Source organism: Rutilus rutilus, assembly GCF_951802725.1.
Source record: "Rutilus rutilus genome assembly, chromosome: 5".
Classification (NCBI taxonomy): Eukaryota; Metazoa; Chordata; class Actinopteri; order Cypriniformes; family Leuciscidae; genus Rutilus; species Rutilus rutilus.
The window spans coordinates 5627495-5653795 of record NC_140213.1 but is presented as its reverse complement, the minus strand read 5'-3'; the positions used below and the strand labels follow the sequence as shown (position 1 = coordinate 5653795).

Below are 26301 nucleotides of genomic sequence, written 5' to 3'. Positions count from 1 at the left end.
AACATCAAAATGACTGCTGTGTTCGTTATTACACCCAAGAACAGAACACCACAATCGCTTAGATGCCATTCTGCTCATAGACAGTGCTCCAGCGTATGCGTATCAACAATGACGCGCGGGCTATGATTGACAGCTCGCTCACGAGCGAGGACGGGTCTGTGTTGAAACGCTGCTGTCAATCAACAATCGTGGGAAGGGCGTCCGACCGTGTGACGTCACTAGGTCGAACGGCTTGATTTGAGACGGGGAAAAACATATAAGAAGATTTAAAATAAACCACTGGATGGATTTTTATCATTTTATGATGGTTGTGTACAGGCACTGCCAACACACATTTCAGTACAATCAACTTGTAAAAGTGCATGTACCATTATATGACCCCTTTAATAAGCCCGTTTGTGTCTGAGGGTACGTTTACACGACAACGATATGCTTTCCTTTGTGTTTTCCGCGTACAGACGACACCATTGTCAAAACGATCCCCATTCACACGGATCCGCAAAAACAACTAAAACCCCCTGTATTCTGCAGCCAGGCCATTAGATGGTGATGAAACACTATAGACTGAACACGTAATACGCATGTGCTTGACGTCATTGTCTTCAGAGATTTGCATTTTGTTGTTTACATGGAGATCGTTTTCAAAAACTTGCACTTTGAAACCCATTTTCAAAAGTTTGCGCTTTCCGGCACCCAAAACGTTGTTGTCGTGTAAATGAAAATGAACCCCCAAAACGTATACAAAGTTTTACATTTTACATTTGAAAATGGTGTCGTGTAAACAGCCCCTGAGTTTCTAGGTTAGTTTTCTAGTGTGTTAACTGGCTCTGTCTTCCTGAATTCTTCTTATTCTTCTTTTGTGTTATTTGGCGGTTGGCAACATAGATATCATATAAAGGCTAGATGTCTTAAGGCGGAGTCACTTCCGGCATCACCGGCGGCCATCTTTACCACAGGGCTCTGTGAATTAAGGTAAGTGAGCAGCACGCACACAAATCCTCTTATCTCGGTGAAATCTTGACGGATTTACAAACGGTTTGGTTTCTTACAAACGTCATTACCGTGGCTATAATTCTTTCATATGGAAGTCCATTTGTATAATTATTCATATGTATGCAGTTTCATAGCTACATCTCTGACGTTAATAACAAACCAAACCGTTTGAAAATCGGTAGAAAATTGAGCAAGTTATGGTTATTTAAAAGTACATGCACCATGTTACGAGTGAGTGAGCACCCTGTGGTAAGATGGCCGCCGTGTGCGGACGTCGACCTCCATTGGCCAGCAGCGCGGACGAGACATCTACCCTTTATATGATATCTATGGTTGGCAACCCCGCTTGATGTGCATTTCCGCCACCTACTGGGATGGAGTGTGAAGCCTCGATGAACGAAATTAACTTAAAGAAAAAAAAAACTTTATCCTTCTAATCAAATCTGTAGCCTATGTCTTAAATATTTTAGAAGAATATCGTACACCCTTAACTGTTTCTGTGCATTCTGAAATATATTCTGAACTATAATGACATTTAATTTTTCAACAAGCTGATTTGTTTCTCTTTTATATGCCTCACAGTGTAAAATAACATGTTCAACGGTTTCTGATTTTCCACAATAAATGCAGCAGTCTGTCTCACACTTTCCTATAATATGCAGTGAATAATGAAGGTTAGTGTGTCCTAACGGAGCCTGGTCATAACAGTATCTTCTCTTCTGTTTCCATATACCCTTATAAATCAATCCCCACTCTAGGTTGAATGCTGAAAAGGTGTCTCCCTTTTGACTCTTTATTCCATTCTTCTTGCCACATATTTCAAACAACTTTTTTAATAATACATTTTACTTCTGTTTCATTCCCAATGCTGACTTGGCCACCTCATTCCCTTTTACCCATACATGGGCAGATATCCATAAATATTCTACTCTTCCTCCTGTTTGATTAATTCTATATAAATTCTGTAAAATTTCTCTTCCTAATTTCCCTGCCTGTTTGTCTCCATGGTAACTAATTGATTTGAGTTTCAGTTCAGCTGTGTTTTGTTAGTTATCTCATTAGATCCTTTCTTTGCCCAGTATATTTAGTCTTGTGTTTTCCCCTGTCTTTATTAGATGTCGTTGCATTGTTCTGTTTATGTTTGGCCTGTTCCAGTTACCTGATATCTTGCTATTTTGAGTTTCGTTTTATTAAAATTATTTCTGCACATCTTCCAGACTTTATTATTTATTGCTTGCAACCAATGCTGACAATATTAGTTGTTTTCATGCCTTTTGCATAACAAATTTTCCATCTTCAGAAAGATCTTTCTTCCTCCCCATATTGCATGAGAACTGTGACTTGCTTAATAACAACAACCTCTTTAAGTAGAGCTTCCATTTACCTAAGAAGCTATTTAACAAACCTGTCTGAGATGGATACCAGTTAACTAAAAATAATATACACTCTCAGGAAAAAAGGTACAAAAGCTGTCACTGTGGCGGTACCTTTTCAAAAGGTACACCTTTGTTCCTAAAGAGTGCATATTAGTCCCTCAAAGGTACATATTGGTACCAAAAGTGTACATATTAGTACCTAAATAGTACATATTAGAACCCTTTTAAAGGGTACTGTCCCAGTGACAGCTTTTGTACACTCAAAAAAATAAGCTGTTGAACGAACTTGATAAATTTAGGAAACCTTTTCCATGAAAATAAATTACATTTTTCCAACAAAATCTAATTTATTTGAAATGATTTGTTGTAATCTTGTTGTATGAACTTAAATTCATTTAGTCATTCCTGCTAGATAAAGTTTTGTCAGGTTGACTACATTTAATTTTTGCCCTGCCTAAAATCACCAACATTATAACTTTAGCTAATTTGACTCTATACAGTTATTTCCAATGATAGTCACTAGTGTTCAATTTAATTGAAACCACCTTTCACAGAGTAATATTGAATATTACTTACGCAGGTCTGCGAAAGAGGTGTAATGCATGTACAGTGTATTCTGAGGGCCACAGCCCTAACCTAAACACAGTCGCCACTCTTCTGCATAATGGTAACCACAAAATTCAAAAACATTACAGAAAGTACTCTAAGTTTCTAACATAACTGAATATTAAACACTAACATTAACTAACAACATCTTTCCATTTACAGAAAAACACATAAAATAACATGTTTATCCCTAAATTTACCATCCTAATGCAGTCCCTTGCAAAGCATGCTGGGAACCACAGATCCACTGCCCAGTTAGTTGTCAACAAAAATGATTCATGTAGGTTTCACACAAATTTTAAATATATTAGGTTGATTGAACACAATTAAATTAAGTTGTGACAAAATATTAAACAATTGTGTTACCTTTGCTTATTTTAATTAATTAAATTTAACAAGAGGCAAAAATTCATTTTTTGAGTGTACCTTTTTTTCTGAGAGTATATGAGAAATAAAACAAACACACACTTTCTTTGAAAAACTAAAATCTCAATGTTTATTGTACTAAATCCTGCTGATATTTCACTTGCATAATAATTTGGAACACAGTGTATGTATACATATACCTGTCTTTTCTGCACACCAAGGCTGCATTTATTTAATCAAAAGTACAAAAACAGTTTTGTATTTTTTCTAATTAAAAGAACTTTTTTTCTATTTGAATATATTTTAAAATGTAATATATTCCTGTGATGCAAAGCTGTATTTTCAGCTGAATCTCCAGTCTCCAGTGTCACATGATCCTTCAGAAATCATTGTTCAACATTAGCCTACTTCTTCTTATTGTTGTTGTTGAAAACAGTTGTGCAGCTTAACAGAATTCTTTGATTAATATAAAGTTCAATGAACAGCATTTATTTGCATTCATTACATTTATTTATTAAATGCATTAAAGCATTTATTAAATAGGAATCTTTTGTCACATTGTAAATGTCTTCACTGTCACTTTTGATCAATTTAATGCGTCCTTGACGAATAAAAGTATACATTTCTTTCATCTTATATATGAATGTTTGAATGATATCATTGTTTCCTCAAAACTGTTTTGTGTAAGCCATTCTTCCACAGGACTACAAATGAACCACAGCGGAGGAGGAAAGGTCAGGTTACAGTTCTCGCATCAAGGTTGCTTTGTGGAGTGTTAAATCACCGTCCATTAGGTATTTGTTAAGTATGTTAACATTCATTAAGTCTTTGTATTAAAGACACACTTGCACCTCAGGCGTCTGTGCTTTCAAACACGTGCGCTCTTTCAGCTCCTGGGGCAAGCATTATTTAAAGGTTGTGTGCATGTTTGCACAATAAGGAGAATGTGACCAAAACTGTTGTGAAGCTGAAAATTTGACTTTTTTATACACACAATGTAACATATGGAACATATAAAAATCTCAAACCAAAAAAAATCTATTTATTAAATTGTATATATTTATGACAATTAAAACACATTTACAAAAATTAACACATTTAGGCCTATTTTTATTTTATTTATTTTTTATACATTTATATGATTATTAAACAAAACAAACAAACTACTGATTTCTTTTCCCACAAAAATGTGTTGCACCATCAGTGTTCAATAAAATATTTTTTTTTCTGCAATCATACATCGCCTGTTGTACCCTAATGTTAACCACAGATCTTTTACTAATAAATTGAAAACATCAATAATAATAAAACACCACAGGGAATTCCAGAGTGAAGTCTTCATGAATTACAATTCAATTATAGTCTTCCAGGTTGGTCTACAAACTGCCACCACGACTGAACAACTTTATTTTGTTTAGTCGACACCGGCTTTGACATATCAACTTATGCTTCTCATGGAGGTCGATCTGTTCAGGGTTTGCTACTACAGTCCAATTTTTAACCTGATGTTATTGAATTAATTCAGTGCTGTGAAGCCACATTTTTTCTGGATATTGAAAAATACATGACCATTATAAAAATGTTTGACCTCCATGAGAAGCATAAATTGACATCATGTCAAGATTACTCTCTGGTGCTGTGCAAATAAAATAAATAAAAATATTTATTTATTTATTTTGGTCAGAATTATTCAGCACTCGTTCACTGAAGTCTGTTAAGTTCAGCGGAGACTCTCATAATTAGATTATGCACTTTACCTGCAGCAGCTCACTCCACTATTTTTCAGATGCACTTGTAATATCAAACTACTGTATATCGACATAAACAGTATTGCTTCATCCTATATCATTTATAAAAATATATCGATAAAAACTTGATAGGCCTATACCACTCAGCCCTATGTCACAGTAGGCAGAAGTTACTGCGGTTACTCCCAAGAAAGATTGAGTGGCATTTTTATTAATATAAGATTGTTATATTTAAGATTATTTAAGATTGTAAGTGTTCAACTTGAATGCAATGAAAACACATCTAAAATAGGAAAGAGCTGTTGTGCGACTGCCTGTACAAATAGGTTCAACAAGAAATCGGGGCTATCTTTTTACAGACTCCTGAAAGCTACAGAAAATAGATGCAAAATGTATTGCTGCAATTCACAGAAACAACTAGAATCCAGGCAGTTGCAATTTTGTGTCATGCATGTTGAATTTTGGGGTAAAATCATACCCTAGGTTATATATTGTGTTGGCCACTCATCAATTTGATATTTGGCATAATTTATTCTGTCACTCACTGTGAAGTTTTTGTCATCATTTATGAGCCTTGTGTTCTACAAAGGGAAGATCGTGCTTGTCAGCCAAGACAATTTAATTTTTTTCCTTACAAGTCCTCCAAATAGATAGATAGACAGACAGACAGACAACTTTTTTGTCTAAAATAGATTCAATTTACACAGCTGAACTTTATCATCTGCCTGATGGTAACTGCGGACAGTTATATAACTTTAAAAGTTTCTACAAAATATTTTGAAACAACCTGAATATACATTGGTGTCTTTGTCACTTTACATTTACATTTACATTTAGTCATTTAGCAGACGCTTTTGTCCAAAGCGACTTACAAATTAGGACTAAATTAAGCGAGTCATTGTGAAGAGGCAAAAACAACGCAAGAAGTGCTCAAAATACGAAGTTCATGCATTGTTCAGAGTAGCATAAGCCCAATAAGCGAGGATTTAAAGGAAAAAGGAAAGGTTTTTTTATGAGGTTAAGTGCTCACGGAAGAGAAGGGTTTTCAGTTGTCTTTTGAATGTTGTCAGGGATTCTGCATTCTGGATGAGGGTGGGGAGATCATTCCACCAGCAGGGAACTGTGAATGAGAATGTTCTGGAAAGTGATTTTGTGGCTTTCTGTGATGGAACCACAAGACGTCGCTCGTTGACCGATCGTAGGCTTCTGGTAGGGATGTAGACTCGTAGGAGTGAGTGAAAGTAGGAGGGAGCTGAGCCTGTGATAGATCTGTAAGCAAGCGTCAATGCCTTGAACTTGATGCGAGCAGCGAGAGGTAGCCAGTGCAGTGAGATGAACAGAGGAGTGACGTGGGCCCTCTTGGGCTCGTTGAAGACAAGACGAGCTGCAGCATTCTGAATCATTTGTAGAGGTTTAGTTGCACATGATGGAAGTCCAGCCAGAAGAGCATTGCAGTAGTCAAGCCTAGAGATGACCAGGGCCTGGACGAGGAGTTGTGTTGCATGCTCAGTTAGGAAAGGCCTGATCTTCCTGATGTTGTGCAGTGCAAACCTGCATGATCGAGCTGTCTTTGAAATGTGATCTGTGAAGGTCAGCTGGTCATCCAATATCACTCCAAGATTTCTGACCGACCTTGATGGGGTGATTGATGCTGAATCTAGCTGGATAGTGAAGTTGTGTTGTAGAGATGGATTGGCAGGGAGGATGAGAAGCTCAGTCTTTGCCAGGTTGAGCTGCAGGTGATGTTCCTTCATCCATGTCGAGATGTCCGCCAGACAGCTTGAGATACGTAGAGCTACTGTGGGATCATCTGGTTGAAATGAGAGGAAGAGCTGTGTGTCATCAGCATAGCAGTGGTAGGAGAAACCATGTGCCTGTATGATGTGTCCCAGTGATGTGGTGTAGATGGAGAAGAGGAGCGGTCCCAGCACTGAGCCCTGAGGAACCCCTGTGGTCAGCTGATGTGCTCTGGATACCTCGCCTCTCCATGCGACCCTGAAGGACCTACCTGTGAGATAGGACTCAAACCAGTGGAGAGGAGTTCCTGTGATGCCCAGTGATGAGAGGGTGGAAACTTTCATTTTGCCAACAAATCACCTCGAAGTACGACCAAGTAAATGCACTTATAATGATTTAAGTGATCTTCTGGATTTAGCTTTTGCTATATCACACACACACACAATTAAAATTTGAATTAAGGAATAAATAATAAAAATGCTTGAAGGTGTATTCAAGTCATTGTGTCAAGTCATTATTTATTTTTGATGGGACCAAAATAGTCTCAATATTGACCCAAATGTGATTTGTGCATGTGAAATCATCTTGTGGTCCCCTGCAAGCATGTACCATATTTGATGGCATTAACATGACCTTTTTTATGAATCTTAGGGGGCTTTCACACTGGGCATGTTTGCCACGGTCCGGGAGAGCGGATAGTGTGCCGTTCATTTGCCGCTCTGATGGCACTCACTCTGCATGTGCTCTCGCTCGCATCCAAGGTAAATCATCTCCACTGTCATTTCTCACATGGGTTTTGTTGAACTAATGACGTAGAAAAAAAATAAATACAAATTTTCACACCCGAGTGTGAGTTGGGCCCGGTCCCAAATGGCACACTTCATTAAGTTCCGTTAAGTCCACAAGACCGTAGGGTGTCCCATTTGTCATTTTAGGTTTCAGAAGAGTGCTCATGAACGGCCCCTTTGCGGCTGATATGCTTTTGCCAAACCCACGAGCTCTGCAACAAACTTCTACCCGACAGGCAAAGCAGCTTTACGTCACGAAAGTGTGGACTCGGAGGAAGATTGCGAAGGCTTAGGGTTCCATTCGGGACAGGGCCTTTCTTTCAAATTCACACGAATCGCGCCACAGTTCCAGTGCAACCGAACTCAGACCACTTCCTACAGGAAGTCATGGGTTCGGTACCCTGGTGCGCTCCAGTGTGCTCTCGAACCGGGCTCTGTTTTGAACTAAACTAAAGCACCATTGGTAAATAAAAGAGTGAATAAAAATAGATTCTGGATCACTTTTATTTCGATTTTTACTTTTGTCCTTGTTTAACAGATTTTTACAATTTTTATATTCTATTCTAAATCTGATGGGAATCAAAGAGGAAAGTCAAGAACCGAATGAAGTGGAGGAGAAACATCAACATCAGAAACCTCATGAAAAGCTGTTCATATGCTTAGTGTGGAAGGAGTTTCCAGTGTAAAACATACCTTAGGCACATGCAAATCCACAATGAGAACCCTTTCACCTGTGCGGAAAGAGTGTGGAAAAAGTTTCACAATGAAGGAAGGCTTGAAACGTCACATGAGAATTCATACTAGAGAGAAATCTTTCAGATGCTGTCAGTGTGGGAAGAGTTTTATACATAAGAGAAACCTTAATTCACACTGGAGAAGAGACTTTCGGATGCCAGTGAAGAGTTATCTATAAGAAAACTGTCTTAAGAGGCACATTAAAACTCACTCCGAAGAAAAGCCTTTCGCCTGCTCTCAGTGTGGAAAAAGATTCAGAGAGAAAGGAAGCCTTAAGATTCACACTGGAGAGAAACCTTATGAATACTCACATTGTTTGAAGCGTTTTAGACGTGTTAAATGAGCACATGAGAATTCACACTGGAGAGAGGCCTTTCGTATGCCATCATGGGAAGACTTTCACATGGGCAAGAAGTCTCAAAGAACATGTATCATGCTTCTATAGAGTCAGGATTTAAAGAGTTAGTTCACCCAAAAATGAATATTCTGTCATTAATTACTCACCCATTTGTCGTTCCACACCAGTGAGATCTTTGTTCATCTTCAGAACACATATGAAGATATTTTTGAGGAAATCCGAGAGCTTTCTGTCCCTCCATTGGGAGCTACGCAACTACCACATTCAAGGGGTTTTTACAGTAATTTACTGGCAACACTGTTGTACCATTACCATATTTCAGTTTTACATTAACTACATGGTACTGTAATTGTGTATTTTCATCCTACATAAGTACTACTGACATACAAATCAATTAGACAAAATTTTTACAAAAATAAAAAAAAATTACATTTAAAACAGTTCATATATACCACAAAATAAACAGTCTGCCAATGCTGGAAATTATGTGTTAAATTTTTACACACTAATGGGGGAGTTTAGGGACAGCGTTTTTTGTGTTAATTTGAACTCATTCATTGTGTTAATGATTTTAACAAAGTAAATATGTCAGAAAGGTTAGCACAAAGATGTGTAAACGTGTTAAATTAACACATTATGTGCTGTCCTTCACTTCACACATAAAATCCTAAACAAAACGTTAGCATTTGACAAAATAAATGTAGAGTCATTGGTTGTTTAGCTTATACAATTATTATAATGAAATATCAACCATTACATTCATAAAACTGCAGAATATAAATACATGTTTAAGTTCACACTGTCCTTTTTAACACCAAACTTAAAGATACAAAACATATAAAAATAAAAATAAAAATGTCATGTATATTTTGCGACTGAACTTGTTGAACATCCAAAATAATGCTGTTTGCTGGGCTAAATGTGCTAGCTGTATGTGTGTGGGTACATGTGTGCAGCTGACGACTCATGAAAAGCTTATTAAATGTGTAAATTAGTCGAAACAGCTGGAGGAATCCCTCCGTCACACACAAACGAAGATCTGCTGTGATGAGACGCAGTTCTGATACCTGTACTGAACTGTGATGGGCAACATCGCGACTATGACGTGAAAAAACAGGTGCTTGAGCATTCTGGCCTTTTTAGGGTCACAGCTTGTGACATCATGTCCTGTTTTTAGTTTGTTTACATGTCATTGGTCCATTTTACATTTAGGGCCTATATGTTAGTCGAACCACACCAGAGTTAGTTTGACAGTGGACTAAGAGTGTGCTCACACTTGGCATGTTTGGTTCGATTAATAAAAAAAAAAAACGATGGCATGCAGTGTTTCTACATGCACACTTATTCAAATAGACCACACTAACAGAGCATTCACAGCAGAGTTTGTTTTAATCTAATTTCACACCCTATTTTCTGACTGGGTCCAGTATTTGTTAGTAAATGTAGGTGTATGTAAATAATATGTATACATACAGGTTATTATATAGCCTATACAGATCAATTTCATTATAAAAAAAAAGATAAAAATAAAAACTAATTGTAACTAATTAAACTAACTTTATTGTATATTAGTATTTAATAAAAACATTTAAGAAGTGAGTGTTTGAAATAAGGGGGAAGAGTATAGGGTGTAGAAGTTTTATGTTTGGGGTGTAGGCTACAGTTCAAATACCAAAATAAATAAATACATCGATATATTCCAATCATCTATCTGATATGCTACTATATTAACAGATTGTTTCTTTGATCCTAAAGGACTGGGGGAAATATTAGTGTTGAAAAGAGTGTACAAAAAGCAGATGCTGTCAAGCCACGCCCCCATAATATGACGCACCGTCAACTGTGGCGTGACGTCATCAAAATGGCGGCATAGAATGATAAACATTCAAGCCGGAGAAATCAAGTAAGGATGTCCAGTTTCTGACTTTGAATGGGACTCATCTTTATTCCATACTCTAAAGTGCGTACATTATTTTAACTGCGTAACATTTACTTTTAGTGCGTATATAAGTATTCAGGCGAATGAACGTCACCAGTATTCTTACTCTGAGCGTAAAGACACACTTCGAAACAAGCAGGAACAAACAAAAGCTGAAATCTGTGACAAACTGTTGAAAGATGATGGCGTGTATTAAGGAGGAGAGTGAAGGCACAAGTTATCCAGAAGGAAGCAGAATGAAAAATGAAGATTCAAAGGATAAAAGAGGTTTGTGAACATTCTTGATTCTTCTCTGATGATTCCTGATAATTATGAATATTAAAGGTTACAAATTTTCAGAGAACGTGTCACTCATATATGGGCTTGTGACAAAGTGCTGGATTGCAGTTAACGTTAATTAATTAAGCCTATATTTACCATATAATAGAGTGTAAAATATTTTTCTCTTACAATAGCTTGAGTTACAGGGTTTAAAGATTGAGTAATAGTATGGTATTATTCACTTGGGGGAGCTGAAGAAACGCTGTTTCAAACCATGTTACATCTTGGGTGTCACAATATTAAGATTTTATTTGATTTTTGTTTGGTTTCAGAAAATCATGTGGTGATGGTTATGCGCAAAATATGGGACACAGTCTAATATTAGGTTTTTGGACATTTTTTCAATAAAACACTTATTCAATAGATTATGCCAAAACAGTGATACAGTAAAGGTGAGACAGACCAATATTAATGGGGTGGTATAAAGACATATGATGAAGTGTATAATGTTAATAACATAATTTTTTTGTTAGATTATAGTTTATCAAACAAATCTGCCTAAATGACAAATAAGAGAGTGTCTAATGAAAAGGACACATGTGCCAAGTTCTTGTGTTCATATGGTTTTGAAAAACTATTATAATTTTTTTTTTTAAAGTCATTTGGTGTAACCATCAAGCAAAAAAGAATAACATGTTCCTTGCACCTTGAATACAAAAACATCTTAACATTGTCATTGACTTATTTATTGGTTTCAAATCATTCACTCAATGTACCTCAGCCAGTTTACCAGATTTTTGGAGGATGTACATTTAAAGAAATGAATAGGAAAAAGACTGACACATTTAAAATGCCCAATTAACATGAGCAACACAACTTTTATGATCGTAATAACGGTAGTATATAAAAACAGATACCGGATTATTTAATTAATTTTCATATTCCACCATGTTTAAATGATATTTACAAGTTTATATTTATTTTAGATCTAATGGAACTCAGAGGGGAACGTCAAGACCCGAATGAAGTGGAGGAGAAGCATCAGCATCAGAAACCTCTTCATCTCGCAAGTGGAGAAAATTCAATGAGCTGCTCGGAAACCGAACCGAATTCCTCACAAACATTAACAGAAGCCAGCAAATCTTTCGCTTGCCCTCAGTGTGGAAAGAGATTAACTACTAAAGGAAACCTGAAGGCACACATGCGAATTCATACTGGAGGAAATCCTTTCAACTGCACTCAGTGTGAGAAGAGTTTCCCATTTATAGGAAGACTTAAAATGCACATGCGAAGTCACACTGGAGAAAAGCCGTTCACCTGCCCCCAGTGTGGAAACAGTTACCAATGTAACACGTACCTCAATCGGCACATGAGGATTCACAATGCGGAGAACCCTTTCTCCTGTGTGCAGTGTGGAAAGAGTTTTACTGCGAGACAAAACTTTAAACGTCACATGAGAATTCACACTGGAGAAAAGCCTTTCACCTGTTCTCATTGTAGGAAGAGTTTCCCATGCGAGCAATATCTTAAAAGGCACATGAAAGTTCACACTGGAGAAAAGCCTTTCACCTGCTCCCTGTGTGGACAAAGTTTCACAGTGAAAGGAAGCCTTAAGCATCACATGTCAATCCATACTGGAGAGAAACCATTCACATGCCCTCAGTGTGGGAAGAGTTTTACACGGAGAGAAGCCTTTAAGACGCACTTGAGGATTCATACTGGAGAAAAGCCGTTCAAATGCCGTCACTGCGAGGAGAGTTTCACGCATAAAGGAAGACTGCAGACGCACATGAGAGTCCACACTGGAAAAAAGCCTTTCACGTGCCTCCAGTGCGGGAAAGGTTTCACACGTAGAGGAACTTTTACTGCGCACATGAGGATTCACACCGGAGAGAAGCCTTTCACATGTGAACAGTGTGGAGAGAGTTTCACACGTAAAGTAAGACTCAATACTCACATCAAAATCCACGCTGGAGAAAGACCTTTCTCATGCCAGCAGTGCGAGAAGAGTTTCACACGGGCAAGAGGACTACAAAATCACGTGTGCGCTCACTCCGTCTTGAATTGCGATCAGAGTGGCATGAATTTCACTTCAGCATCAGCCCTACAAACACGTGCTCACGTCTGCCTGGACTGCGGGAAGGGCTTTTCTAGTAGCAGTGATTTGGAAAGGCACCAGAGAGTCCATACTGGAGAAAGACCTTTCAAGTGCTCATATTGTGAAAAGTGTTTCACGCAGTCAGGAAGCCTGACAACACATGAGCGGCTGCATACCGGAGAGAAGCCGTTCCACTGCACGTCATGTGGCAAGAGTTTCAATCGGTTATATGCTCTAAAGATTCATGAAAGAATGCATCGCTCAGATTTGTCGCAGTGAAAAAAATTGCGTGTCGTTTGCGAGTACGTGAATGGTATGTTTTTGATATCGCGTTCAGAAAAACCTGACGATTTCTCCCCCAAAAAATGTGTGAAGGTAAACAAATTTTATATATTAATTACAGAAATGTCTTAATAGGTTTTGGGGAGTCACACCACATGATATTTTACAACATGAACTAGCCTTGCCTTGTTATAAAAAGGTCAAATGATCTGATATTTTAGGAGACGTGTTGACCTTGACACCAGGGCGTGATTTGCTGAGTGTAAATATCCCTGCCTCTGCTGAATTATCTTTATCACCGTTGGGGATCTAATGTATTCCCCCTCAACAGTGATCAATAGATGAATATTTGAATGCCATCGATCCCGATCTGAATTCTGACGTGATGCACCGTGTTCGTTCATTGGCCAGACTGAGCCTGGTTTCTCCCAAGGTTTCTTTCTCCGTTCTGTCTCCTGATGGAGTTTGGGTTCCTTGCCTCTGGCTTGCTTCATGGTTGACGCTTAAGGATTAGTTCACTTCAAAATGAAAATTCTGTCATCATTTACTCACCCTCAAGTTGTTCCAAACCTGTATGAATTTCTGTCTTCTGCTGAACACACAGGAAGATATTTTGAAGAATGTCAGTAACCAAAGTTGATGGACCCCATTGACTTCCATAAGGTTTTTTTTCCCTACTGGAAGTCAATGAGGTCCATCAACTGTTTGGTTACCGACATTCTTCAAAATATCTTCTTTTGTGTTCAGCAGAAGATAGAAATTCATACAGGTTTGGAACAACTTGAGGGTGAGTAAATGATGACAGAATTTTCATTCTGAAGCGAACTAATGCTTTAATATTCAACAATATTATTAATCTAACTGTACTGACGCTGTTGTATGAGAACTGAACTGAGCTGGACGATAACATCATTTTATGCAGAACTTCTTTATAGATGAAATGAACTAATTTCATAATTTATGATCTTTATAACGGAACTTGAGCTGAACAACAAGCCAAAATGTATCATTTTTTCATCACTGTAAAGCTGCTTTGAAACAATCTGTATTGTATAAAGAACTATATAAATAAATAAAAATATATCAAATATATATATCTAATTAAAACGCTTCAACAGGCATGTTTAGGCAACAATAAAATCAGAAATGGACTTTAACTCTCGGCGCTCCCGCTCGTGTGATGAGAGATCTGATCCTGGTTCCAGTGGCCTTAATCCATGCCAGGCTTTTCAATATGTCACAAAGCACAACAGTCACATAATAGTCTATTATTTCAACATGAATTCTACGGATAGCCAAGTTGAAGAAAAGTGAAAATGATTCAGAGCAGCATTTCATCGTATTTTATATAAGCATATATTGCGTTTTGTGATTATTTTGTATGAAATATTGAGGTTTATGCCGAGTGGCGCTACGCATAGTTCTAAAACTCGGGTTTTATGCTGGCATGTTAAATTATCGTCCATCGAACGTGCTGGGATTATTTTTTTTATTTTTTTTTTCATAACAGCAGAAAGAACTTAAAATACTCTGTCATTTTTGGTCATGCAGATAAGAGTAAGACATCATTCGAAACTGTAAATCTTTTATTTGTATACACTCACTATAAGAACAAAATGTTGTGCTTTTGTAAAATAAAGAAAACAAAAATGTGCTTTCTGCCGTCTCTGTCTCCTTTCCGGAGCGCGTCACAAAAATGAACCGAAACTTAGCGTGTACGTGCCTCAGCCGCGATGAGAATTATATCTATAAAAAGCTTGAAATGCGAAATTTAAATGAACCAATTCAAGTCGAAACCAAAAATTCTCTGAATATGTAATCCGTATCAAATCATGACACAGTCTATGATATCATTTCCTGTTTTGTTGTTCTGCACCATGTGAATTTTATGCAGCGCAAAATATTTTTTCAAATATTAATAATTTTAACACAATTGTTTTTCCCCCTTAAAAAAAAATCACAAATAAAAGATTATGCCAAACAAATTTTCTTAAAAAATAAAATTAAAAATGTCATTCTTTTAATGAGGCTTGTCTCTTCATTATGATTTCAGGACAGTTGTATCAACCAGCATTTTTTACCCTAAAACATTTTTTAATGAACTATTTCTGATGAGCAGAATCTGCTATTTAAAAAAATTTAATTAAAACATCTTGAGTCACAAAATAGAAAAAGTAAATTTTCCTTAAGATGAAATGCGTTTCTTTTCACATTGTCAGAAGATTGATGTCATGCAAAGATTTTTTTTCTTAACCCTGAATGTTTTTAGAAAAGATCTGACATATTTTGTTACCTTGTCCTTTTTACCAAGTGTTCATGTCAGGTCATTTTTGCCTATTTTTTTTTTTCAGAATTTTTGCTGACAATGTTGCGCATAAAATCTGCTGCACATTGTAGACCTTCTTTACTCTTAGCGCTCATTCTGCAGGCAAACACTGACACAATTAGATAAACTAGAGGAATGTTTAACTATTAAGAATGAATGATTTTCTTTTATGGATTAACACAGGGATGGCCAACTTCGGTCCTGGAGGGCCATCGTTCTGCACAGTTTAGCTTCGACCATGATAAAAACCCGTGCCTTGCCTTCTAGTAACCCTGAAGACATTGATCAGCTCATGTGTGTTTAGGGTTGGCGCTAAACTCTGCTGGATAGTGGACCTCCGGGACCGAAGTTGGCCATCCAGTGCCAAGCTATTTTACGTTAGCAAAGATCAATCTCACTGATTTATTGTCATTAGTGTTATGTCTGTGCTCGTGCACAGTGTAAATGTGATTTATGCTCTATGGATTGAGATTAGATTAAGCTAGAATGAGATCTGGACTTTGATTTGGCCGTTGCAAAATACTCTTTCGTTCTTCCTGTTTCTTAGTAAATGAAAAATAAAAAGAGGTGTTGAGAAAGTGTATGCAGCTAGTTATATAGACGGACCATATGGAGACAAACAGGTGAAGGATGTTTTTCCTGGCATTGTTTGCGAAGGCAAGTGGAGAAAATAGCATGTGGTGTGAAATTTCACTTGTTGAGCGAAGCCTCGGGATTGTGTTCATGCCAGGTGTGTTTGAGCTCAAAACCTGTGAATCTCTCCAATGAGAGTGGGTGGGAGATGGGTGGTGGCACAGCAATATTAAGTAATATTAACTTGAGGATAATTGCTGTTTTAATAAATGTATGGCAAAAGTAATATTTAAACTAAGGCCATATCGTTCATAGCGTTCTTCACACTGTGTTTGATCGTTTGATGAGAACTAGGGCTGTGTATTGGCAAGAATCTGGCGATACGATACGTATCACGATACATGGGTCACGATTCAATATATTGCAATATATTTCGATACTGTGCATAAGGCGATATATTGGGATTTTTTTAAAGTAGGACTATAATTTTAGAAAAAATAATATTTAAAAAAAGACATGATGTGCATAAAAGTCAAAGAAGTTTACTTTAGGTTAACAATTTAGTTCACAGAAAATCAGACTGCCAGTTTGGTATTGTGGTTCACAGGTTCTTAGTGAGCAAATTTTTATATTTCTCAAGTAGGCCATAATAAAAGAAAATACATAGCCCCTGTCACAATACAAAACAACAACGTGAACTGGACGAAAATGAATGAAAGTGAACAAAATGAATGTGTCATATAGGCCTATTGAAATCAAGGTTTTATGTGATAAAAGATTTTAAAAGACCTGGACGCGCGAATGAGGCAAATTAACGTCTGCCGCGCTAAACGCCTCATTCGCGCCACAGGACCTCCAGACGCGCGTAAACGCGTCTTTGCATTAACTTAACATTGAAATCACTCGCGCCAGACACTCTATTCGCGTTTGGTGTGAACGCAGCTTCACGGTGCGCGTCCACTACAGCGGCAAAACTACGCTGTAACGTCTCCGCTTTGGGGTGTGTCTGTTACGAGTGTGTTTGTTTTTTTCAACACACGGACAGTATAATCATCATGCACGCGATTACATTTAGAAATAGACAAGCTTTGTTTCCAAATGCACCAAGCAAAGATCCTTTCAATTTTATAAACCCAGCCAATATAATAACAAAAAACACATCCAAAATAAAATCTTTAACATATATAAACAACTGCAAAGCGTCTAATTTGTAAACAAAATGATTTACGCACTAAATCCATCATAAACTGCCGACCGCGTTTTTCGCTTGATATCTGCATAAAGTCGAGAACTGCCCAACCTTTTGACGCTCGCAGTCGCTCTCAACGCTTTCTCCGGTCCGCTGTCAATCCCAAAATGCACTGCTGAGCGTGAAGCTCGACTTCCATGGAATGAATTGAAAATGCTTGCTCCGCTCGCTCCGTGCCAGTGGACACGCACGGTGTTCGGCGAGCCTTTTAAACAACATAAACGTGAACCACCGTCTTACCATGTAAAAAAAAAAAAAAAAAAAATCGATATTGCGTTTTTGAAAATCGATACAGTATTGCAAAATAAAATATCGCGATACTCATGTGTATCGATTTTTTCTTACACCCCTAATGAGAACTCCCTATGGTAATCTAATGGTTTTGTTCTTTGTCACTGTCCGACAGTTCATCAGTTTTTTCATATTAATTGTCTTAATTGTCGCCTTTGGCTTGCTCAATTGGGATTTAAAGACAATTAATATGAAAAAACTGATGAACTTGGCACTGTTATTTGACTGAACTTGATCTGAATAATGACTATTATCTTCAGTTGAGCTGCTTTACAAATGAAATTGGATTTTCTTTTCATAATTGTTTCATTGGTGCTGTTATTTTATTGTTTATTACTGTGAAGCTGCTTTGAAACAATCTGTAAAGGGCTATATTAATAAATAAAAAGCAAATGTAGTTTCCATTTACCAAACTGCGTTGTTTAAAACTTATTATTTCAGTTGTTTATAGTTGTTGTTGTTTTTTATGAATTGAAAATATATACACACATATATAAATGTATACACAATTGAAATTTCAGGTTTTTAATTATACAATTGAAATCTTAAAAACAGATTGAACTATTTTTTGCTAAGAAATACCAACCATGTCCATGAAAGAAAACACAACTTATTTAGATCATTTTTCAATATGATTCAAATTGTATTAATCTTATTTTTCCTGAGTGCAGACTAATGTGGGGAAAAATGAAGGCAGCTGCAATGAAATTTGATAATACAGTCTGAACACTTTCTGAATGTACCGTATTTAACGGAGAGACAAAAAAAAAAAATGTATTTGCTTTCAGTGAACCACTTTTCTTCGAGAATGTTTCCCAAATAAGTTTTTATCAGATTCAACTGGAGACATCTTTGGCAATTTTTGAGAGATTTCTTCAGCGGTTTGGTTAAAGATGTCAGAGTATGATTACTAACAGCACTCTCACATACAAGGACATAAATGAACCCAAAATAGACATTTCCATGGCGACACAGAGTTTGCTTTAATGAACTGTCACTAATAGCTTCCTGTTCATGACTAACGCCAATTTGTACGTACAATTCCCTACACAGCCTCCGACATGCTTTCTGCCGTCTCCCTCAGTGATCAACATTACAGGCGGTGTCACTCTGCCACTGAAACCACTAGTGTGGACACACTGTGAGCTTTTAAAGGCACTTGTAATGGTGACGACCCACTGGCAGTGAAGCACCAGCGCCCGTCCTATTCAGTGGCAATATGAACGGTCTGTTCAAGAGTCAAGAGCTGTGTTCTGCACTCATCCCTGGCCGAGTAAAAGAGAAAAAATCCTTGAGAGTGGTGTGTGTTTTTGTGCTCTGTCTTTATTTACCACTGAAACACAGTGATATGCTTGTGCACTTAGGATATGAGACACTCAAGGCCTTTATTACAGCTTTCACCATGGTGAAATCATGACTTACAACAGTAATGTGACAAAAAAAAACATGAAATATTTACAATTCTTATTACACTTAAAATAACAGCAAAAACAAACTAAGTGATCTGGTCACATGGTGTCTCTGAAATATGATGTTTTAATTTCCACAGTACTGTAGCTTTGCATCAAGGTTTCTTCAAGCATCTTGGATTATATGCCACAGTTCTTCTGGATTTAGTCCATCAGTATTTTCTGTTTCTTCATGTAATCCCAGACGGACTCGATGATGGTGAGATCAGATCACAATGGCTGTTGTCAGACTCCTTATTAATGCATAAATCATGATTCCATTATTAATCCGAAAATCATTATTACAATTAATGGCAAAAGGAATGTTTGGAAATGTAAACTGATATTTCCATACTGTCACACTACAGCAAAAGATATACAGGTGAACCTCGAAAAGTTTGAATATCGTGCAAAAGTCTGTGTATTTCAGTAATTCAAATTAAAAGGTGAAACTAATATATTTAGTATATATAACTATATACATATGCATGATTATACTTTTCAGAGGGATGACATTTCTGTATTTAAAATCCTTTTTTTTTTTATTGATTTCATGTAATATTCTAATTTTCTGAGATTTTGAATTTGGGGTTTTCATAAGCTGTAAACCATAATCATCAAAATTATAACTTTTGCACGATATTCGAATTTTTCGAGTTTCACCTGTAAATAACTGGCTTAAAACAATTTCTTTTGTGGTGAAAATACTAACGTGCCTAAGACTTTTGTATGTAAGTGTGAACTCGTGAAATAAGTTATGTATATTAAGCCCCTATTCTAGGCAATAAAAGCTGCTTTGTGTCTAAAAGGTCTAATCACAGTCATGCACACATTCAGCACAGCGGCACTCTATTTTGTCGGGCTTTATACCATTTTCTTCTTATTTAAACCTACGCAGAAAGTAATCAGCCATATTGGATCTCGCTCGCAGTGAAGCTGCATAAACAGAGGCAATCAGATTTCAGCACCAGCACCGTGGACAGCTCCTGCAGTAATGGATGGCAGAGCTCTTCTTTCACTGTCTCGCTGCAGTCAATAGCGCTCAATGAGCGACCTGAAATATAGACATCTCCCTCGGTCAAATCATAATTACGCCACTGATTATGGAAATCCGTCATAACAAATCTATAACGGCTTCCTGACATGTTTTGTTTCCTCGTTGTTACTGTTCAATCATTCATAACTCCAGGAGACCGGGGCTGAATCCTTATTAAGCTAAGCTTTGTAAATATACCCTCGGTTTCACAGACAAATGTTAAGCCTGGTCCCAGACTAAACTGCATGTTTAAGATGTTTTAACTGAAAGCAGCTTTACATATGTCAGTGCCATTGTTTTGTCTCAAGATGCACACAAGTAATGTTTTTTTTTCTTCTTTCTAAGGAGCATTACAAAAGCTACTAAAATATCCTTATGAAACTAAGTCCTAATCCTGGCTTAATCTAAGCCCTGTCTGTGAAACCGGGCCTTAGAGTGTACTATAATTTCAAAATTGCTTTGTTGAGAGAAAACAAAAACACACATAACATTGGTGTATAAGTCATATTTTATTATTACATTCAGAAATCATGTAAAATACAGGTACAGAAACATTTACAAAATATTAACACCATACACATGCTTTTACTTGTCTTGAAAAAGGTTAACGAGTGACTAAATGGGACTAGAGGTTATAAACATCATTAAACGTTACCAAAACTCATCTCTTACTCACTATCGCTTTCACAGCCTCGTTGTGTTTATAATCGGCTCTTGCAAACTATTCTATCTAAAAAAACTTTCAGGGAAATGTTTTTTAAATAAAGACTGAAAGAGTTGTCGGAAGCTTTATGATGGTGTCGTACGTCATGCGACCATGGTGTAGTTCGTTTATACCCTACGTTTAGCTTCTTCTGATTATATTAAGGCTTCACAGCTCATAAAAGTAGAATGATGAACAAAACGTGCAAAAATCATAAACTTGTGTCAATCACAGAGATTATTTTCTGCAGTAATCCAAAAGCCAATTGAAAAGGTTGAGGGAACCAGGTGTTTCTTCAAGCATCTTGGAGACGTTGACACAGTTCTTCCGGATTTAGTCTCCGTTTTTTCAGTTCCTCAGACGGACTCGATGATGGTGAGATCAGATCGTGCTGGCTGTTATCAGACTATCAAAATATCACTGAATTATTGCAATTAATGGCAAAGGGAATGTTTGGAAATGTAAACTGATATTTCTTACTGTCACACATACAGCAAAATATATAAATAGCTGGTTTAAAACCTTTTTGGTTTGGTGAAAATACTAACGTGCCTAAGACTCTTGCACAGTACTGAATATGCAAAATATACGGTATGTATAATAAAACAACAAAAAAATACGGAATTGAATTTAACCTGGCAAACTCTCCTATCCACACCCTGCCTTTCCTGGTCAGACTCAGCAGATTTAATCATGTTGTTTCATGAATGTCACATTCATTAAATCACTTCATTCAGTCGATGTTATGCACCTTCACAGGCCGCACTGCAAAGCTGTTTGCTTACGCTGTAGTCAGACTTTAAAGTCTTGAGCTAAGCACATTAGATGAGCAGAAGTGTGATTACCTACAACACCAGCATTTCACTTCACAAAATCTCTCTGTTTCAGGCACATTAATCTTTGAATAAAATACCCAAGTGCTCGGCGAGTGTGTGTGTGTGGGGGGGGGGACATGCTCCAGTTTGCCTCCCTTTTACTAATCATGCAAATGAGAGTGACTAATATTCACTAATACATTCTTAATGACTTAATGAATAATGCATTGAAAGAACCATGAATTGTAAAATTTTAATATAACTACAATTTACTTGTTAATGTGTGATTATCAAACTATGCACATTTTCAAACACCCTAAACGAGACTTGAGGGACTAACATGGAACAAAAGGAAGGTGATTTGTCACATTTTTATTTTTCCTGTCCTTCAAGTTTGATGTTCAGAGACATGTAAGCCTTTTGTAGGTTAACTTCCTCAAGACTTTTTATTAGGCTAGTTAACTAAAGTCATAATTTATCATTTGAGTTGCTTGTAGCTTGAAAAATGAATGGCTCACATCTGATTCTACTACAGACAGATGCAAAAGTATAAAGCTTGAGCGGTAACACTTTAGAATACTGTATCTTACTTACTGCATAACTAATAAGTAATTATTGAAGAACTAATAGGTAATTATTCATTAACTACTTCTTCACTACTGTTAACTACTAAGGAAGATGTGTTAACTATTCAGTATGTAATATATTTTTATGATTGTGTTAAGTAACAGTTAGTTAATCAATAAATAATGAATTCTGTCATAACTCTTGAAGAACTACTACTAATTATCTACTAATTAAGGTTCAAGAAAAATAACTAAGAAGTAACTACTAATGAACAGTCATACAAAACTAACCTCAGATTAGTTTTTATATTTTATATACAGTACTGTGTGTGTCTGTTTTCCTCAGCATAGAATGCCATTGAGTAAATTCATGTTTGAGGTAATGACTGAGGGAAACTGAGAATATAGGGAACTCCTTAGTAATTAATAAATAATTATCAAATAATTATCCAGGAATTAGGCTACTTATAACCTGAAACAGTATTCTAAAGTGAACATATAAGGAAATTAATTGGTAATTAACAAATAATTATTAGATAATTCTTCAGGAATTACTTGGAACCTGGAACAGTATTCTAAAGTGAGAATATAGGGAACTCATTAGTAATTAATAAATAATTATCAAATAATTATCCAGGAATTAGGCTACTTATAACCTGAAACAGTATTCTAAAGTGAACATATAAGGAAATTAATTGATAATTAACAAATAATTATTAGATAATTCTTCAGGAATTACTTGGAACCTGGAACAGTATTCTAAAGTGAGAATATAGGAAACTCATTAGTAATTAATACAGAATTACCACATACTTCTGACTCAAATCAAACTTACTGTAAAAAACACATTATTAACGGTATTATCTAAACCTTTGTAAAATAGATAAGTTATCATACATTATGATACATTTTGCTAATTAAATAAAAAGTTTGCTTATTTGCAGATCAATATATAGCCTAGTAAATGTCTGCACTTATCTTTCTTATTAGTGCTGAAGAATGACTAAAACTGGCTAGAAAATAAAATAAAAAACATTGATCAGTGCTTTTTACTTTTCAAGTAATTACCTTTGTACATTTACTAAAGTAATTTTGAAAATGAATAGGCCAATAGTTTATCATTTTACTGGAGTAATATTTTATTGGGTTATCTGTACTTTTACTCAAGTACTTGATTTGTGTACTTCATCCACCACTCCACTGCTATAAAACGGTTTATTGTCGCTGTGTATGACTGTTCATTAGTAGTTACTTCTTAGTTATTTTTCTTGCACATTAATTAATAGATAATTAATAATAGTTCTTCAAGAGTTATGACATAATTCATTAGTTATTGATTAACTAACTGAAACTTAACACAATCATACAATTCTATTACATACTAATTAGTTAACACATCTTCCTTAGTAGTTAACAGTAGTGACTTAAGTGTTAATAAATAATTATCTATTAGTTCCTCAATAATTCCTTATTAGTTATGCAGTAAGTAAGATACAGTATTCTAAAGTGTTACCGCTTGAGCCATAAGAGGCAGCTATTCCACTTGTTCAACAGATGTTTAGTCAGAGGACGGTTGTGAGTGTTGAGTGTTGAGCCATGTTTGTGTGAGTCGAGAGAGTCGTGACTCCAGTATCACACCGTGTCTGTCTATGGAAAGGCTGTTAGTCAGAAGAGCTGTCGAGCGAGCGAGCGAGCGAGTGAGTGTATGTGTGAGTGCGGTTCAGCACAGCATCCCAGCTTGATGGACACATTATCAAATGTCATCCCGTCGGCTCACAGTATACGGTGGAAGAGCAGAGATAGACAGACAGAGAGAACATAATGCCAACAGGCAAGACATGCAAGCAGAAAAAAAGATAAAAGTTGTTATCTTCAAAGATAAAAAGATGAGTCTTTCTTAAAGTAGAAAATGTGGCTTGGCCATCTTTCAGTTATGTCAACACTGTGCATCATGCATCCTGGAGCCATGAAGATGAAATACAGAAATCAGATACAGTAATGACAAACTGAGCAGAAGAAACTTTTTACTTTTACTTTAAAGTCACAAAACAGTCCCTTTGCAAAGCCTGAATTGCGCTATGGCAGATTCACAAAACAATCTGTGCTGAAAGCATAAACTGCTTAAGACTCGAATCCAGATCTCAGTTCCCTTTTGCCCACTTAATCCTGTCCTAGCTGGACGGGCCAAGTTTCTGAACACTAAATATGCATCACTGATGTGAAAATGTTCGTTTTTTTTTATTTTATTAATTTTTTTTACTATATTTAAACGGCGTTGATTAAGTGGGGACCCTTATGAAAAAGAAGTGTGCTTAATTGTATTGAATGTGCACTTGTAGTGTACTTCAAATCTTCAAAAAAACAGTACTTGCAGATAATAGTGACATAAAAGGCCACTGAAGTGTCCACTTTCACAATTATATTTCTTAACACCCTCATGACTTTCGTTCATCTTCGAAACACAAATGAAGATCTTTTTGATGAAATCTGAGAGATTTCTGTCTCTCCGTTGACAGCTACAACAAACATAAACAGAAGCTCAACCGCAGCACGTTTAAGCTTCTACAAGAACAAACCTCATTGGTTCTTGTACAGTAGAAGCTCAAAGGTGCTGTGTAACATGAGAATGAACCTCACTGGCTCATGTAGAACTTCAAAGGTGATGCGTACACGATAATGAACCTCATTGGTTCTTACAGAAGCTCAAACATGATGCGTAACACGAGAATGAACCTCATTGGTTCTTACAGAAGCTCAAACATGATGCGTAACATTGGTTACGCCAATGAGAACCTCATTGGTTCTTACAGAAGCTCAAACATGATGCGTAACACAAGAATGAACCTCATTGGTTCTTACAGAAGCTCAAACATGATGCGTAACACGAGAATGAACCTCATTGGTTCTTACAGAAGCTCAAACATGATGCGTAACATTGGTTACGCCAATGAGAACCTCATTGGTTCTTACAGAAGCTCAAACATGATGCGTAACACAAGAATGAACCTCATTGGTTCTTACAGAAGCTCAAACATGATGCGTAACACAAGAATGAACCTCATTGGTTCTTACAGAAGCTCAAACATGATGTGTAACACAAGAATGAACCTCATTGGTTCTTACAGAAGCTCAAACATGATGCGTAACACGAGAATGAACCTCATTGGTTCTTACAGAAGCTCAAACATGATGCGTAACATTGGTTACGCCAATGAGAACCTCATTGGTTCTTACAGAAGCTCAAACATGATGCGTAACACGAGAATGAACCTCATTGGTTCTTACAGAAGCTCAAACATGATGCGTAACACGAGAATGAACCTCATTGGTTCTTACAGAAGCTCAAACATGATGCGTAACATTGGTTACGCCAATGAGAACCTCATTGGTTCTTACAGAAGCTCAAACATGATGCGTAACACAAGAATGAACCTCATTGGTTCTTACAGAAGCTCAAACATGATGCGTAACACGAGAATGAACCTCATTGGTTCTTACAGAAGCTCAAACATGATGCGTAACATTGGTTACGCCAATGAGAACCTCATTGGTTCTTACAGAAGCTCAAACATGATGCGTAACACAAGAATGAACCTCATTGGTTCTTACAGAAGCTCAAACATGATGCGTAACACAAGAATGAACCTCATTGGTTCTTACAGAAGCTCAAACATGATGTGTAACACAAGAATGAACCTCATTGGTTCTTACAGAAGCTCAAACATGATGTGTAACACAAGAATGAACCTCATTGGTTCTTACAGAAGCTCAAACATGATGCGTAACACGAGAATGAACCTCATTGGTTCTTACAGAAGCTCAAACATGATGCGTAACATTGGTTACGCCAATGAGAACCTCATTGGTTCTTACAGAAGCTCAAACATGATGCGTAACACAAGAATGAACCTCATTGGTTCTTACAGAAGCTCAAACATGATGCGTAACACGAGAATGAACCTCATTGGTTCTTACAGAAGCTCAAACATGATGCGTAACATTGGTTA

At 36.7% G+C, this 26301-nt stretch overlaps 1 protein-coding gene across 1 annotated transcript; it reads left to right on the top strand.

The window, feature by feature from the left end:
• Positions 1-10559: 10559 nt before the first annotated feature.
• On the top strand, positions 10560-13823 carry LOC311290999 (uncharacterized protein). The gene is made up of 2 exons (XM_084409809.1): positions 10560-10913; positions 11894-13823. Exons 1-2 carry the CDS (start codon positions 10826-10828, stop codon positions 13282-13284), a joined length of 1479 nt encoding a protein of 492 aa, XP_084265935.1. The 5' UTR covers positions 10560-10825; the 3' UTR covers positions 13285-13823.
• The last annotated feature ends 12478 nt before the right edge of the window (positions 13824-26301 follow it).

Excerpts from the sequence above, each read along its gene's own strand:
- LOC311290999 (XM_084409809.1), top strand. The coding sequence starts at position 10,826 with ATGATGGCGTGTATTAAGGAGGAGAGTGAAGGCACAAGTTATCCAGAA. Across the intron at positions 10,914-11,893 it reads AGATTCAAAGGATAAAAGAG|ATCTAATGGAACTCAGAGGG; the intron begins GTTTGTGAACAT and ends TATTTATTTTAG.